Source organism: Gallinula chloropus (assembly GCF_964237585.1).
Source record: "Gallinula chloropus genome assembly, chromosome: 12".
In the NCBI taxonomy this organism is placed as follows: Eukaryota; Metazoa; Chordata; class Aves; order Gruiformes; family Rallidae; genus Gallinula; species Gallinula chloropus.
In genome coordinates, this window is record NC_140097.1 from 10,216,050 (window position 1) to 10,229,407 (window position 13,358).

A 13,358-nucleotide genomic window follows, 5' to 3' on the forward strand; every position below is an offset into this window, starting at 1 on the left:
GGGCCGGCCCCGCCGCATTCCTCCGCCGGCACGTGCGGCCCCCCCCCACCCCCCGCCCCCCCGCCCCGCTGGCAGGCGGCGCTTCCTGCGGCGCAGACACGCGTGGGAGCGCAAAGGCCGGTTTTATTTCCATACAACAACAACACGCAAAGAAGGGGGCAGCTGCACTCTGGGGCGGGGAGGGGGTGGGGGCAGCAGCCGGGACCCTCCATGAGGCGGGAGCCAGCTCCCACCCCCTCCACGCGAGTACAGAGCTGCAGCATGGCTCAGACACGCACCCTGGTCCCTGGGGACTCTCACCCACGGGAGCTGCACCAGTGCTGCCCCAGAGGGCCTGGCGGCAGAGCTCCAACCCTCACGGAGCACACCCCTCCCCAACTCATTTCTTCTTCTTCTCCTGCGTGCTGGTGAACCAGGAGTCCAGCAGCTTCTTGCTGTAGTAGAGCTGCCAGCCATGCACCTGGGCAGCCACCAACACCACCAGGTACATGACGGAGACTGCTGAGAAGCCGAAGATGAAGCGGTAAGCCTTGCCGTGACGGTAGAGCTGCTGTGCCATGGGGAACATTTCCATTGCTCCATAGATGAGGGGAGCCACGGAGAAGAGCCCGGTGCTGATCATGGAGAGCACGAGGTAGCTGATGTTGTTGCGCGGGAAGGAGAGGAGACCCAGGAGCGAGGGCAGGATGCTGAGCAGGTAGGGGTATTCCCATTGGTAGGGCATGGCAACTTGGTCGTGGGGCAGCAACTTGAGGTGCCCCACACACATCTGGGCCATCAGCAACAGCCAGATGCCCACATGTGTGTAGATCAGCTTCTTGATTTCCGACTTGAGAGCGACACTGAGGGGACAGAGCACAGGGACATCAGGGCCCGCTGCTGTGGGGACATGCCCCCCGCCCCGGAGCTTTTTTTGGGGGGGAAGGGGGAGCCGCCGTGTCCCCGCAGCGGCATGGCACGGCCCGTACCTCATCTGGTAGTGCGAGGCTACACGCTCCCGGTGCTGGAAGTCGCTGCCATCGGTGCCGGCGGCGCGGGGACCCCCGCGGGAGGCCATGACGCTGTCGTGGGCAGGCAGGGCCTGAGGCGGGAGCACGGCCACGCCGCCCGCAGCCGCTAGATCCAGACCCCCTCCCCCGGCCCCCCTTCTCCCCCGGTGACGGGCTGTCCCCTTACAGCCCCGGGACCCCCTCCCTGAGGCGGCCCCGCCCCCGCCCGGCCACCCGGCGTAGCCCCCGGGTAACCCCACGGGTGACACCCCCGGGGCACCCTCCTGCCCGCCGCACCCCACCTGCCAGCAGGACGCTCTACCCACACTTCCGCCTATCTATGGCCGCGGCCGGGGACTCTGCCTACCTGGGCGGGGTGCCTCGCTACGCGCCCGGAGGCCTAACTCTATGGCCGCGGAGGGGGGGGAAGGAGGGGGGGGGCCGTCCCTCCGCCGCGCAGGCGCAGTGCCGCCATGGCGGGCGGGGGTACCGCCGCGCGCGCTCTGGCGCGCGTGGGGAACGGGGCGCGGGCTGCGAGGTCAGGAGGCTCCGGGGAAGGGGGGGGGGGGGGGGGCACATGGGGGTCAGGGCGGGGGTGCGGGCTCAGGTTTGGGGCACATGAGAGTCAGGGCGGGGGTGCGGGCTCAGGTTTGGGGCACACCGGGGGAGTGGGGGCACAGGGCGGTGTGAGGGGAAAGGGGGGGATGATCACTGGGGGGTCCCACTCGTAGCCCCCCCCACCCACTCCACCTCCCACAGGCGGGTGCTGGGCCCCGAGGAGACGCTGGGGCTGCTGGAGGCCGCCGTGGTGCACCGGGAAGGTACGGGGTTGGGTACGGGAGGGGGTGAATAGGGGGGGGGGGGTCTGCACGGGGCTCCATCCTGACCAGGCATCCCCTCGGCAGGAGCCCTGCTGGCGCTGAACAAGCCCCCCGGCCTGCCCGTCCTGGGTGAGTGTGGGACTGGGGTGCTATGGGGTGGGGTGGCGCTTGGGGTAAGGGTCCCAGGGGGTACTGATCCACCTCCCCAATTCCCCGCCCGCAGGCCGACCCGGGGAGCTGAGCCTGGTGACCCTGCTGCCAGCGCTGAGACGGCGCCTGGGCTTCACCTCTGAGCTCCACGTTGTGAAGGGTCCTGCCAGGTACAGCTGGGGGCTCCCAAGGAGGAGGGGTTGGGGGATGGTCTGACGCCCCTAATCCCTCCTCACCTTCCCCATGGGGCTTACGGCTTCCGCACGCTGCAGAGAGTGTTCTGGCCTTGTCCTTCTGTCCAGCTGCCACCGCAGCTCTGAGCGGCTCCAGCAGTTCTTCACTGATGCTCGGCAGCGTGGACAGTATCTGGTGACGTACCGGTAAGTCCCCAGCGCTGCTGTCCTGGCGCAGGGCTGGGAGCCGCTCTTGCCTCCTCATCCTCTCCTCTCCCTTCAGCGCTGTCACTGTGGGGGTCCCAGCAGAGGCAGAGGGTGAGATTCGCACGGGACTACGCTGGCAGCAGCATGGTGACACCGCCTTGGTGAGCGGGGGTGACTCTGGGATGGGGGCTGAGGGCGGTGAGGGCTCCCCTGGGGGATGCTGAGGGCTGTGCTCCCACAGGTGGTACCCGTGCCAGCCCCAGGGCGCCGCAGCCTGGCCCGGAAGGAGGTGAAGAACACCCTGACACGCTACCGGGTGCTGGGTGCGGCAGGAGGCTGTGCCCTGCTCCAGCTCCAGCCCCGCACAGGTGAGTAGACCCTCCCCCAACATACCCCTGTGCCCCCCACATGTCTTAACCCCTCCCCATGCCTCCCCAGCCTTCCCGGAGCAGCTCCTGGTGCACTTGACGCTGCTGCTGTGCCCGGCCCTGGGCGACCACGCGCACGCATCCCGTGTGGGGAAGGTGCTGGGGGTGCCTTTCCTCCTGCCCCCTGAGGCTGCCCCAACCCGCACACAGGTACGTGGCCAGTGTGGGGTGCTTGAGGGGGGAAGGCTCAGCACAGCCCCCAGGGATGCTGCTGAGTTCTGCCTTTCCCCGTGCAGGTGCTGGATGAGGAGCTGGTGGCCCGGCTGGGGCTGTCCCCGCAGCAGCTCCGCCACCTCCCGCTCCACCTCCACCTGCAGCAGCTGGTGCTGCCCCAGGGCCCCCTCTGTACCCCCCCACCTCCCCATTTCCTGCGCACCCTGCGCTGCCTCGGGCTGCCTGAGGACCAGGAGACGTAGCACCCCCACCCCAACCTGCTTCCCTCTGCCCTCCCATTAAATTCCCATCTGCCATCACACCGGCTCAGTGCCTGTTTCTTTTCCAGGCATGTGCAGGCTGCACACCCCCCCCCACACACCCACATTTCAACCCCCCAACCTCACCCCTGTCCCCGTGGCCTGACCTTGTTCATGGTGCTGGAGCACAGCGATGTCAAGAGTGCCACGGCTCTGTTGGGCAGGTGTGATCACAGGAGCAGAGGGGTCTTTCCTGTCTGCTTTGCCACCAGCCAAGGAGCTGCTGCAGCGACGTCCATTCTTGGAGCCCTGGCGCAGCCCCTGCGTGTCTCTGGCTGTGCCTGTTCTGTCCTTTGTCACCAATGTGTTCTGCAGCCCCCGCAGTGGGGGGAGCTGGGTACCACCACCCAGTGATCTGGTCTGTCTGGGATAGACACAGACTGGGTGCTGCCCTGCTGCCCTGGCTGGGGCAGGCAGGCTGCTGTCATCTCTTGTGTGTCCTTCAGGGTCACAGTTCTGCATCCCCCTGAGAGCTGCTATGCGCTGCCTCCTCACGCTGGGGCTCGGCTGCCCTGGGGGGGGGCGTGGGGTCCAGGCACCAGGTGCCCACCCAGGTGGATGTGGCACCCTGGCAGGACTGAATTGGGAGGTGAGACCTGCAGGTCGCTGAGGATTGCCAGGGGTTTCCCGGGGTGGTGGGATGGGTGTCCTGGCCCGGGTAGAGGCATTGGGCTGGGGGAGCCGGGGCAGAGAAGCCTGGGGCTGCCTGAGTGGGTGACGGAGCTGTGGCAGCCCCTGGCTCCCATCACGGCAGGCTGAGGGGGCCAGTGGAAATGGGGGGGCTGATTTGGGTGGGCAGCGGCGGCTGCATTGCCCCAGATGAGCTGGCTTCCCCTGTGCTGCTCCTGGCTGGAGTCCCTGGGTTGCTCTGCCCCATGGGCTGGAGCGCACAGGAAGCTCAGGGAGACAGAGGTTAATAGTGGAGACCCTGAGCTGGTGTTGATCCTGTGGCAGCTGGGACTTCTTCAGGGAGTGGCCTTGCACCACTAGCTTCAGCCCCTTGGACATAGGCCTGGGCACAACTGCCTGCAGGGAGACAAGGTGGGGAATGGAGGCTCAGGGTGCCCGAGGGGGTGCCTGCCCTGCGGCCTCTTCCCCTCCCCCAAAACTCACCTCCTTGTAGAGGAGTTCAAAGGCACCAGTAGAGCAGGTAGGGTCGTCCTTGTGGTTGAGCACCACACGCAGCATGTCCCGCTGGACATTGGCACAGAGCCGGGCGGTCACCACCGCGGAGGGGGCCATGGTGGGGTTGGAATTGATCTCCAGCAGCCAGGGTTGGCAGTCCTCCCCGAGGATAAAGTCGGCCCCGTAGAGCTCAAAGCTGCCCTTGCGGGACAGCACCATGTCTTTAGCACTGCGCAGGGCGCCCAGCACAGCCGCCTTCATGCCAGGCACAGTCACCTGGGCCCAGACATCGGGACGTCCCATTTGTGCCAGGTACTCCTGGAACTGCTGGGAGGACCAGATCTGGTCGGAAGGCAGCTGGGGGGGCCAGTCCTCTGCCAGCTTGTACCACTTCTGGATGGAGACGTTGCAAAGGTGCCGGGCACTGGGGCAGGGAGAGAGGGGCTGGGTCAGGGAGCTGCTGGGTGCCAGGGTGGGGGGCATTCCATTTGGGGGGGGGGGGGGGGGGGGGGCACTCACGAGTCCAGTTCATGCAGGGAGAAGTGCTGGGAGCAGAAGCGCAGGTAGCAGTCACGGTAGAACCAGACAGTCAGCGGATTCCAGTCGGTCACCAGGAACCATTGTCGGATGTCGAATTTGATGTTGAAGATGAGCAGCGGCCGCTCCACGTACTTCTGCACCACCCACTCACCCGACAAGCAGCCCCTTGACAGCCGCAGCACTTCCTCCAGCTGTCCTGTGCAGACGATGCCTGGGGAACACAGGGACAGTGGGACACGCATACCCCATCTCTTCCCCCCCCCCCCCCCACCCCAGGGCAGGGAGCCTGTGCCTGGCTTCCCCCCAGCCTTACCTATGCCCCGGGATTTGGCACCGGGCTTAAGGATCCAGATGTTGTGGTCTCCTTCCACACCAAACTGGGGCAGCTGCTGCGCCAGGAGCTGCAGCAGGTCCTGGCACCACTTCTGCTGAGCCTCACTCGGTGCCAGCTTGGCCCCTCTGCTGCAGGGGATGCAGGTGGGGGTTCGGCACCAGCCCTGCTGTGGTGTCCATGTCCCCCCACCCCACCCCAATCCCACTTGGCACTCACTGTACCACATTGTAGTAATCGTGCAGGAAGCGGTCCCACTCAGCATCCGTCATGCCGGGGGTTGCAGGGTCCACATCAATGTCCTGGTGCTGCAAGCTGCCCAGGTGCTGCTCACAGACCTGCAGGGCTTTCTCCACCAGCTGGGAGGCCAGGGGGGGTTTTGGTGTCCCTGTAGGTGGCATGGAGTGATGGACATGGCTCCTGGGGACCCACTGGGTCACCCTCAGAGCCTCCTGGTGGGATGAGGGGCTTTGGGTGTGTGTGGGCAGGCTGGTGGGAGGGATTGGGGTGTCTCAAGTAGAGGTTCAGGCCCCCAGACATGCCTGTGACCCCAAGCTTCACATATCGCTCCTCCTCCCCTTGCCCAGCTCCACAGGCTCACCTGGCTCTTCACTGGCTTTTGGGGGCTGCTCCATCCTCTTCAGAGCCATTTTGAGCAGGCTGCGTGCTGCCGTCAGGCGAAAATCCTCTGCAAGTGGGGCATTGTCCCTGCCCAGTCCCAAGCAGGACACTGGGCAGGAGGGGAGGGGGAAAGGGGTGGGAGGGCCAGCGGCTCCACCACGGGGACACCCCAGCCCCAAGCTCACCAATGAAGGCTTGCCGATCGTCTGCAGGCCCCAGCAGGTAGCAGCGGGGGAAGAAGGTGTCAGGGTCAGCTTGCTCAAACCAGGGCAGGTTTCGTATGTTGCGGCACAGCCCCTCCTGTTCAGGGAAGGGTGTCAGCGCCTGACAGACCCCTACACCCATGTCCTGTCCCTCCCCAAGGACCCCAGGGTCTCACCTTGGTAGTGAAGGCGCCCACTTGGGCATAGTGGTTCACCACCTGGTTCTGCTGCAGCAACTGGCTGTTGACAGTACTGAGTTGGCAAGTCCAGATCAAATATGGCACCTCTTTTTGCACCATGCGGGACTGCGGGGTGAGACATGGACACTCTTAACCCACCCTGGCCTCCTGCCTTGGGTGGGCCCTGCTCTTGGGGGTCCTGGGGAAGGGACTTGGGGGGCTGTGGCCCTCCCAGCTAACCATGACTTCATGGATGCCATCGGGGTCCTCATGCCACCACTCCTTTTCTTCCTCAGGTAGACATGGGAAGTGCAGAGACTCCTCAGTCTCCAGGGAAGGGCATGCTTCATCCTCCTCCTCCTCCTCCAGCTGTTTCTCCTGGTGGCCATGATGCTGCTCCAGCCGGTTACATGCCCTGCCTGCATAGTGGACCTTCTTCTCCACCCAGCCCCGGGCCCGCAGCTGGCTACGGATGATGGGGTAGGAGCCCAGCAGTGTGAAGATCTTCTTCTCCTAGGGGAGGGACCCAAGAGCTCAGCCTGCCCCCACCCTGATCCCTCTAGCTCGGGTCTCAGCCCTGAGCTGTAAGCACAATCAGTGCAGGCACAGGGCACAGGGCCCTCTGGCCCCTCACCTTGATGGCCCTCTCCACATGCCGCTTGGCTTTCCTGTGCTGCTCAGGGGTGAGCAGGGGGTACTGGAAGCCAGAGCGTCTGGCAAGTGCGGCTTGGCCTGAGAAGAAAGCCCCATCTGACCCCATATCTCCAGTCCCGTGGGGTGGGCAGACACAGGAGGGGACAAGGCACCTACCTGCCTGCCTCTGCCTGAGCAGTTTGTGGGTCCCTGCTGCAGCAGTTACTGACCCACCACGCCTCGTGCCAGCACCAGCTGGGATGTTCCGCTTGCCCGCTGTGTGCGCACGCACAGCCGGGCAGGGCAAAGCACAGCCGGGGTGTGTCCTGTTCCAACAGCGTCCCCCCTCCAGCTGGGCACCGCCCCTAGCTGGAGGGGGGCCGTAAACCCGCATCGTCGCTCTCTGTGGGGCACGGTCCTGTGGTAGTGTGAGGACGAGGTGAGCTGTAGATGGCTCTGCCCTCCCTGGGTGCCAAGCAGGTCCCCGTTCCCTTGCCCCACTGGGGACTGAGACGGTGCTCAGTGTGTGATGCAGCCCCCAGACCCACACTGGGTCCACTGCCCCCACCGGGGACAACCACCAACCGCCCCGGAGCCAGACACACTGGCCCCAGCGCCCGCCCACACCCCACACTGGCTCCTCCCTCAAACCTCAGCCACCCCCAGCCGCCCCAGACCTGCCGGTACCACTGGACAGCCGCAGACCACCCCCGACCTTGACAGCAGCGTCGGGGGCGCGCCCACTGTTTGCAGTTGCCATGGCGCCGCAGACCCCGCCCCCGGCGCAGGGAAGAGACACACCCATCACAGCCAACAAACCAACGACACCGTTTAAAAAAAAACCGGGACGAGACAACGGCAGAGCCCGGGGGCTGCGCTGCCGCAAGCGGGGGCTGCTCCCAGCACGGCCGCCCGGCCAGGGGCCCGGCCCGGCCCGGCTCGGCTGTCTGCACGCCGGGGCAGCGGGAGCAGGCACGATCATCATCATCATCATCATCATCATCCAGGGGAAAGCGTCGGGGAGCCACGGGGTCCTGCGCCACGGCCTAAAACTGAAAGGAGAGAGGAGAGATGCAGCATCAGTCCCTGTCCCCGGGTGCTCCCCTGGGTGTCACTCAGCCTTTCGGCGTGCCCGCTGCCCTCCTTGGCCCCGGGGAGCGCGGCCAGCACACAGATCCACACACAGCTTCTCCCTCTGCCTCACCCAGGCACCTCATGTCCCGTCACAGTAGCCACTGAAAGGGATACAGCCCCCTGGCTCCTGCCCATACCTGGGTGTACTCTGTGGTGTGTGTGTGTGTCAAATGTGGCACTTGACAAGCAAAAGGAGTGCAAGTATTCCCCGGGCATCCTCCCTCCACCCCTGAGAGGTTCCCTGCACAGAGCATCCCAACTGTCCCCACCCTCCACCCCTGAGAAGTTTCCTGGGCAGAATGCCCCAACTGTCCCCAAGTACAGGATGGGGGCTCTGGGCACAAGGGCCATGTGGGCTTTGTGCCCCAGTCCCAACGTAATGGGGCCATCTCCTCCTGGTTCAGAGGCTCACATTCTTGAGGAACTCCTCTGCCACGATGCGGGCCCTGGCGTTGACAGAGAGCTTCATTTCACTGATCTCCTTGTCGATCTCCTCCATAAAGTGGATGACAAAATCCACCAGCTTGTGTTTGTACATCTGCTCCGTGTGGAAGTTTGTGATCAAGAAGCTGATGTCGTAGCCCTGGGGAAGGGAGAAGCACCCTGGGGATAAGCACCTCATCTCTCAGTCCCGCACTGGAGACACATTCACCTCCCCAGTGCCAGGTGCAGAGCAAGGAGCTGCCCTGCCCCATGCCAGTCACCTCACCTCAACGGGCTTCCTACGCAGGATGAAGAAGTTTTCAGCCCTCATCATCATGAAGCGCATAAATTTGTGGCACAAGATCTTCTCGATCTCATCAGCCTGAGGAAAGGGAAGAGAAGTGAGGCTCCCCCTGTGCCAGGTGTGAGCTGCCAGCCCACTGCCAGCCCCCCCATCTCACCTGTTTCACTGCAATGCTGACACGCACAGAGTTAATGGAGCCCTCAATGAGGACCTTCTCCTTCTCGTTCCTGCTGATGATCACTGGCTGCAACAGCAGCTCTTTGCTGCTCCTGGGAGCACAGGAAGAACAGAACTGACTCAGGAGGAAGCACCTACCGGTCAGAAACGGGGAGTGCACAAGCAGAGAGCCGCAGGGATCAGAGAGAAGTTGCGGAGGGTTTGCTTCACGCCGCTACATGGTGCTTTCCGCCTCCTGAAGGCGCGTCCCACCCCCTCACCCCCCATCCCCCACCTCGAGGCAGATCCCAGGCGGATCCCCTCCTCCCTCCCTCCTCCCGGCAGTTCCTCAGCTCCCTACCCGCACCAGCGCCGTGAGGAACGGGCGGCAGCCGGTGGGTTGTGGAGGCCTGCCGGGCTGCACGGCCCCGGACCCCGGCTATACGGAAGTCCTTACCGCCGGCCGCCCAGCCACCCGGCAGCGGTCCCCAGGGCGGGCGCAGGGCCCCACCCCCGTACCTGACTTCCACCTCGGGCTTGTTGTGCCGCTCCACCACCTGCGAGGAGAAGTTCTCCAGGCACAGCGCGGCCTGCAGCGTGGCGCGCACCGCGTTCAGGTACGGGCGCAGGGTCGCGGTCTGGGGGGGAGACGACACGACGGCGGCGTCAAACATCCAGGTCCGGCCCCGGGACCCACCGCTCCCTCCCACCCCCGCTCACCGCCCGCCCGCCCGCCCGCTCCCGTCTGCCCCCCTCACACCCGGCTGCCCCCACCCGGCCCGGCGCGCCCCCCGCCCTACCATGGTGGCAGCTGAGGTCCGGTCCCGGCAGGCGGAAGTAGCCGGTCCCCTCTTCCGAGGTGCTCGGGAACTGCCACTGCGGCGGGAGGGGGGAGGCGGGAGGCTCCCAACCCGCATCCAGGGCGGGAATGGCGACGGGCTGGCCTCACTGCGGCACAGACCGGGGACTCAGCGTCACGTAACGGGGAGGCGGCAGCGCTGAAGAGCGGGGTCAGGGGCTACGCCGCGATCCCCCCACTGCTTTCCCCCCCCCACGTCCCACTGCATTTGGTACGCTCCTGTCATCGCTTCCATATTAGGGAAAAGAGATGGAGAGCGAGCCGGACCAATGAGCGGTGGTCTCTATCCGCAGTCGAGCCAATGGAAGAACGAGGGGGCGGGGCGACCGCCGTCTACGGGGGCCGGAAGGGGCCAGCGGCCTAGGCTTGGCTCGACCCGGCCCGGCGGCGCTCCCGCCGCCTCCGCCCCGCGGCGCCGCCCGCCTCGCGGCACCCGCTGCCCCACCGGCGCTCCTCACGCATCCTCCTCAGCGCAGGGCCCTTCGGTGCCCCTCCTCTTCCCGGTGCCGCCTCCTTGCCCTCAGCGCCCCGGTGACCTCCCCGGTTCCCCGTAACCCCCCCGCCCCGACCCCCTTCCTTTCGGCTTCCCCCATCCCCGGGTCCCCCGTAGCCCCCTCCCCCCCCCCCCCCCCCAGCCTCCCCCCGCACCTCCCGTAGCGCGCCCGGTGCCATGAGCGAGCTGAAGGACTGCCCGCTGCAGTTCCACGACTTCAAGTCGGTGGACCACGTGAAGGTGTGCCCCCGGTACACGGCCGTGCTGGCCCGCTCGGAGGACGATGGCATCGGCATCGAGGAGCTGGACACGCTGCAGCTGGAACTGGAGACGCTGCTGTCCTCTGCCAGCCGCCGGCTCCGTGTCCTGGAGGCTGAGACACAGGTGCTGGGATCAGAGCTGTTGCTCCCCCCCCGCCCCCCTCCCCGTGCCCCTTCCCGCCGAGGGGGCTGCCTCCCTGCTCAGCGCCGGGCGCAGGACCTGACCAGGCACTGCTGTCTTCCAGATCCTCACAGACTGGCAGGATAAGAAGGGTGACCGGCGGTTCCTGAAGCTGAGCAAGGACCACGATGTGGGCACCTCTGTCAAGCACGGGAAGCCCAAGAAACAGAAGCTGGAAGGCAAAGGGGGCCATGGGACAGGGCCTGGCCCTGGGCGGCCCAAGTCCAAGAACCTACAGCCCAAGATCCAGGAGTACGAGTTCCAGGACGATCCCATTGACGTGCCCCGCATTCCCAAAAACGATGCTCCAAACAGGTGTGTGGGTGTTGGGATCATCCGTCTCTTTCCTTGCAGCACCCAGCATGAGGGCTGCCTCCAGCTCAAGGGGAGAGATGTCCCTGGAGGGAAGGGGTGTGTGTCAGCTCCTGCGGGCTGCCCCATAGCTCTCCCTCACAGTTCATCCATCCCCGCAGGTTCTGGGCATCGGTGGAGCCGTACTGTGCAGATCTCACTAATGAGGAGGTCAGAGTCCTGGAGGAGCTGCTCAAGCCACCAGAGGATGAGGCAGAGCATTACAAGGTGAAAATCTCCTGGCGTTTCTCTTGCCCTGTCCCCGTCTCTCTCTCCCCAGTCCCTCCTGGCCTCTGGCCACTTCATCCTGTCCCATGCCTCAGCGTTCCTGCCTGGGGTTGATGCTGTGGTGCTGAGCGGGAGGTGGGAGGCAAGATGGGGGCATCCTGAGCTGTGCCAAGCCCTGCTCTCGCAGATCCCACCCCTGGGGAAGCATTACTCCCAGCGCTGGGCCCAGGAGGACCTGTTGGAGGAGCAGAAGGATGGGGCCCGGGCAGCAGCTGCTGCCGACAAGAAGAAAGGCGTCCTAGGGCCACTGACTGAGCTCGACACCAAAGGTGCCTCTGTCCCCACGTGCCTTTGCCCAGAAGGGCTGTGAGCACCCGTGCCCCCCAGAGCTGAGCCCTGGCCCCTCACCCCACGTGCCTGGGGCAGAGGCTGCCCTGTCCCGCTGCTTACCTCCGTGTTTTCGGGGTCGGTGTTTTCCCCTTCCCACTTCTTCCCAGATGTTGATGCCCTGCTGAAGAAGTCAGAGGCTCAGCATGAGCAGCCAGAGGATGGGTGTCCCTTCGGGCCCCTGACGCAGCGTCTCCTGCAGGCCCTTGTGGAGGTGAGTGGGTTCTGTGGGCCTCAGTGGTGGCTGAGCTCCGTGTGCCGGGCCATGACCTGACCCCCTGGGGCAGCTTCCCCACAGCCCAGCACAGTGACCCTTCCTTTGCACTCCCGTCGGTAGGAGAACATCATCTCCCCTGTGGAGGACTCTCCCATCCCTGAGATCGCCGGAAAGGACTCGGGAGCCGATGGCGCCGGTACGTCTCCCCGCAGCCAGAACAAGCCCTTCAGGTGAGCAGGGAGGTGGCCCCAGAGCTTGGCGCTGCCCCTGGGGACTCCAAACACGCTGGTGGCTGCCCTGCCCCAGCGAGTCTGGGAGAGCAAAGGGTGCGTGGTGGGCAGCGGCTGTTCTGCCCCGACAGTGTCCCGCACACCAAGTCACTGGAAGGGCGCATCAAGGAGGAGCTGGTGGCCCAGGGCCTGCTGGAATCGGAGGACCGGCCAGCTGAGGACTCAGAGGATGAGGTGCTGGCTGAGCTGCGCAAGAGGCAGGCGGAGCTGAAGGCCCTCAGCGCACACAACCGCGCCAAGAAGCATGAGCTGCTGCGGTGAGAGCAGGCAGCAATGGGCACTGGCAGGGAGCTGCTCGGTGGGGGCCTGACCACCCCCGTGTCGTCTCCCCTCAGGCTGGCCAAGGAGGAGCTGCACCGGCAGGAGCTGCGGCAGCGCGTCCGCATGGCTGACAACGAGGTGATGGACGCCTTCCGCAAGATCATGGCTGCCCGGCAGAAGAAGCGCACACCCACCAAGAAGGAGAAGGACCAGGCCTGGAAAACCCTGAAGGAGCGGGAGAGCATCCTCAAGCTGCTGGACGGGTAGCAGGGTCTGAGGAAACCCTCTGCCATGGACCTTGGCAGCCAGGGGTGGTGGCTGTAGTGTGGGACAGAGGGGTGCAGCCCCCGCACACCCTGGGCGTGTTTTGCCAACCCATCTGGGTGACAGTCCTGGCTGCTGTGCCCTTACTGTCCCCTGCCCATGCGGGGCGTCACCCACTCTGGCTGGGGACACTGCAGAGCTGCTGGGAGCCCTCCTGGGAACGGCCCTGCCTGCGGCTGGTGGCTTCCGCTTCGGCGTTGCCCCCCGCACTTCCCCTGTTATTCTGGGAGCGTGACATCAGCCGCGCCGCCGCAGGGGGTGGATGTGGTGGCTGCTGCGGTGGTGCGGCTCCCACGGTCCCCTGTCCCCCTCCCCACAGGGGGACTGGCGGCTCCCAGGGGCTGTGCTGAGGGGTGCGAGGAGGGGTCAGGGGCGGCCGGGCTCTCCATGTACCCGTGGTACCACTGCCACTCGTGCCAGCAATAAAGGCAGCGCGGTGCAGGCGGTGGTGATGTGTGGGATGGGGGATGCCGTGGGGTGCGGGATGGGGCAGGGGGGCAGTTGGAGGGGGGGTGGGTGGGTGTGTTGCCTGCTGCTGCCTGCTCAGGCTGGGGGGTGAGAGTGGGGCGCTGCTGCCCTGCAGCGTGGGGGGGCAGCCACACTCGTGTCCCCAGGCA

The 13,358-nt window shown here is 65.7% G+C and overlaps 5 protein-coding genes across 7 annotated transcripts; 2 read left to right on the forward strand and 3 right to left on the reverse strand.

Annotated features, from left to right (window-relative positions):
* Positions 1-103: 103 nt before the first annotated feature.
* On the reverse strand, positions 104-1,308 carry JAGN1 (jagunal homolog 1). 2 transcript variants are annotated; one of them, XM_084269596.1, is made up of 3 exons: positions 1,292-1,300; positions 969-1,061; positions 104-842 (listed from the first exon to the last, which is right to left on the reverse strand). In XM_084269596.1, exons 2-3 carry the CDS (start codon positions 1,055-1,057, stop codon positions 380-382), a joined length of 552 nt encoding a protein of 183 aa, XP_084125722.1. In that variant the 5' UTR covers positions 1,058-1,061; positions 1,292-1,300; the 3' UTR covers positions 104-379. The 2 variants fall into 2 exon arrangements, with proteins under 2 accessions (XP_084125722.1, XP_084125723.1); XM_084269597.1 differs by lacking the exon at positions 969-1,061 and having other exon boundaries at positions 1,292-1,308.
* A 154-nt stretch (positions 1,309-1,462) lies between these two features.
* On the forward strand, positions 1,463-3,231 carry RPUSD3 (RNA pseudouridine synthase D3; the record flags this gene model as incomplete). Of its 2 annotated transcripts, none has more annotated exons than XM_084269749.1 (9): positions 1,463-1,527; positions 1,749-1,810; positions 1,895-1,939; positions 2,034-2,130; positions 2,233-2,340; positions 2,417-2,501; positions 2,582-2,708; positions 2,779-2,918; positions 3,005-3,231. In XM_084269749.1, 9 exons carry the CDS (start codon positions 1,463-1,465, stop codon positions 3,182-3,184), a joined length of 909 nt encoding a protein of 302 aa, XP_084125875.1. In that variant the 3' UTR covers positions 3,185-3,231. The 2 variants fall into 2 exon arrangements, with proteins under 2 accessions (XP_084125875.1, XP_084125876.1); XM_084269750.1 differs by having other exon boundaries at positions 2,263-2,340.
* Positions 3,232-3,732: 501 nt separating this feature from the next.
* LOC311196056 (tubulin monoglycylase TTLL3-like) lies at positions 3,733-7,633 on the reverse strand (the record flags this gene model as incomplete). Its single annotated transcript, XM_084269551.1, is given in 13 exon segments — positions 3,733-3,753; positions 3,896-4,246; positions 4,249-4,305; positions 4,307-4,790; positions 4,886-5,117; positions 5,220-5,368; positions 5,457-5,625; positions 5,839-5,925; positions 6,044-6,158; positions 6,238-6,366; positions 6,481-6,753; positions 6,875-6,972; positions 7,561-7,633. Coding segments are annotated over 13 exon segments (2,238 nt in total).
* Positions 7,634-7,682: 49 nt separating this feature from the next.
* On the reverse strand, positions 7,683-9,750 carry ARPC4 (actin related protein 2/3 complex subunit 4). Its single transcript, XM_084269472.1, has 6 exons — positions 9,691-9,750; positions 9,410-9,528; positions 8,892-9,003; positions 8,717-8,812; positions 8,420-8,590; positions 7,683-7,925 (listed from the first exon to the last, which is right to left on the reverse strand). The coding sequence occupies exons 1-6, from the start codon at positions 9,691-9,693 to the stop codon at positions 7,920-7,922; spliced, it is 507 nt and encodes a 168-aa protein (XP_084125598.1). The 5' UTR covers positions 9,694-9,750; the 3' UTR covers positions 7,683-7,919.
* A 669-nt stretch (positions 9,751-10,419) lies between these two features.
* On the forward strand, positions 10,420-13,165 carry TADA3 (transcriptional adaptor 3; the record flags this gene model as incomplete). The annotated part of the gene is made up of 8 exons (XM_084269436.1): positions 10,420-10,626; positions 10,748-10,998; positions 11,157-11,262; positions 11,450-11,591; positions 11,760-11,863; positions 11,987-12,096; positions 12,228-12,413; positions 12,492-13,165. 8 exons carry the CDS (start codon positions 10,420-10,422, stop codon positions 12,682-12,684), a joined length of 1,299 nt encoding a protein of 432 aa, XP_084125562.1. The 3' UTR covers positions 12,685-13,165.
* Positions 13,166-13,358: the final 193 nt, after the last annotated feature.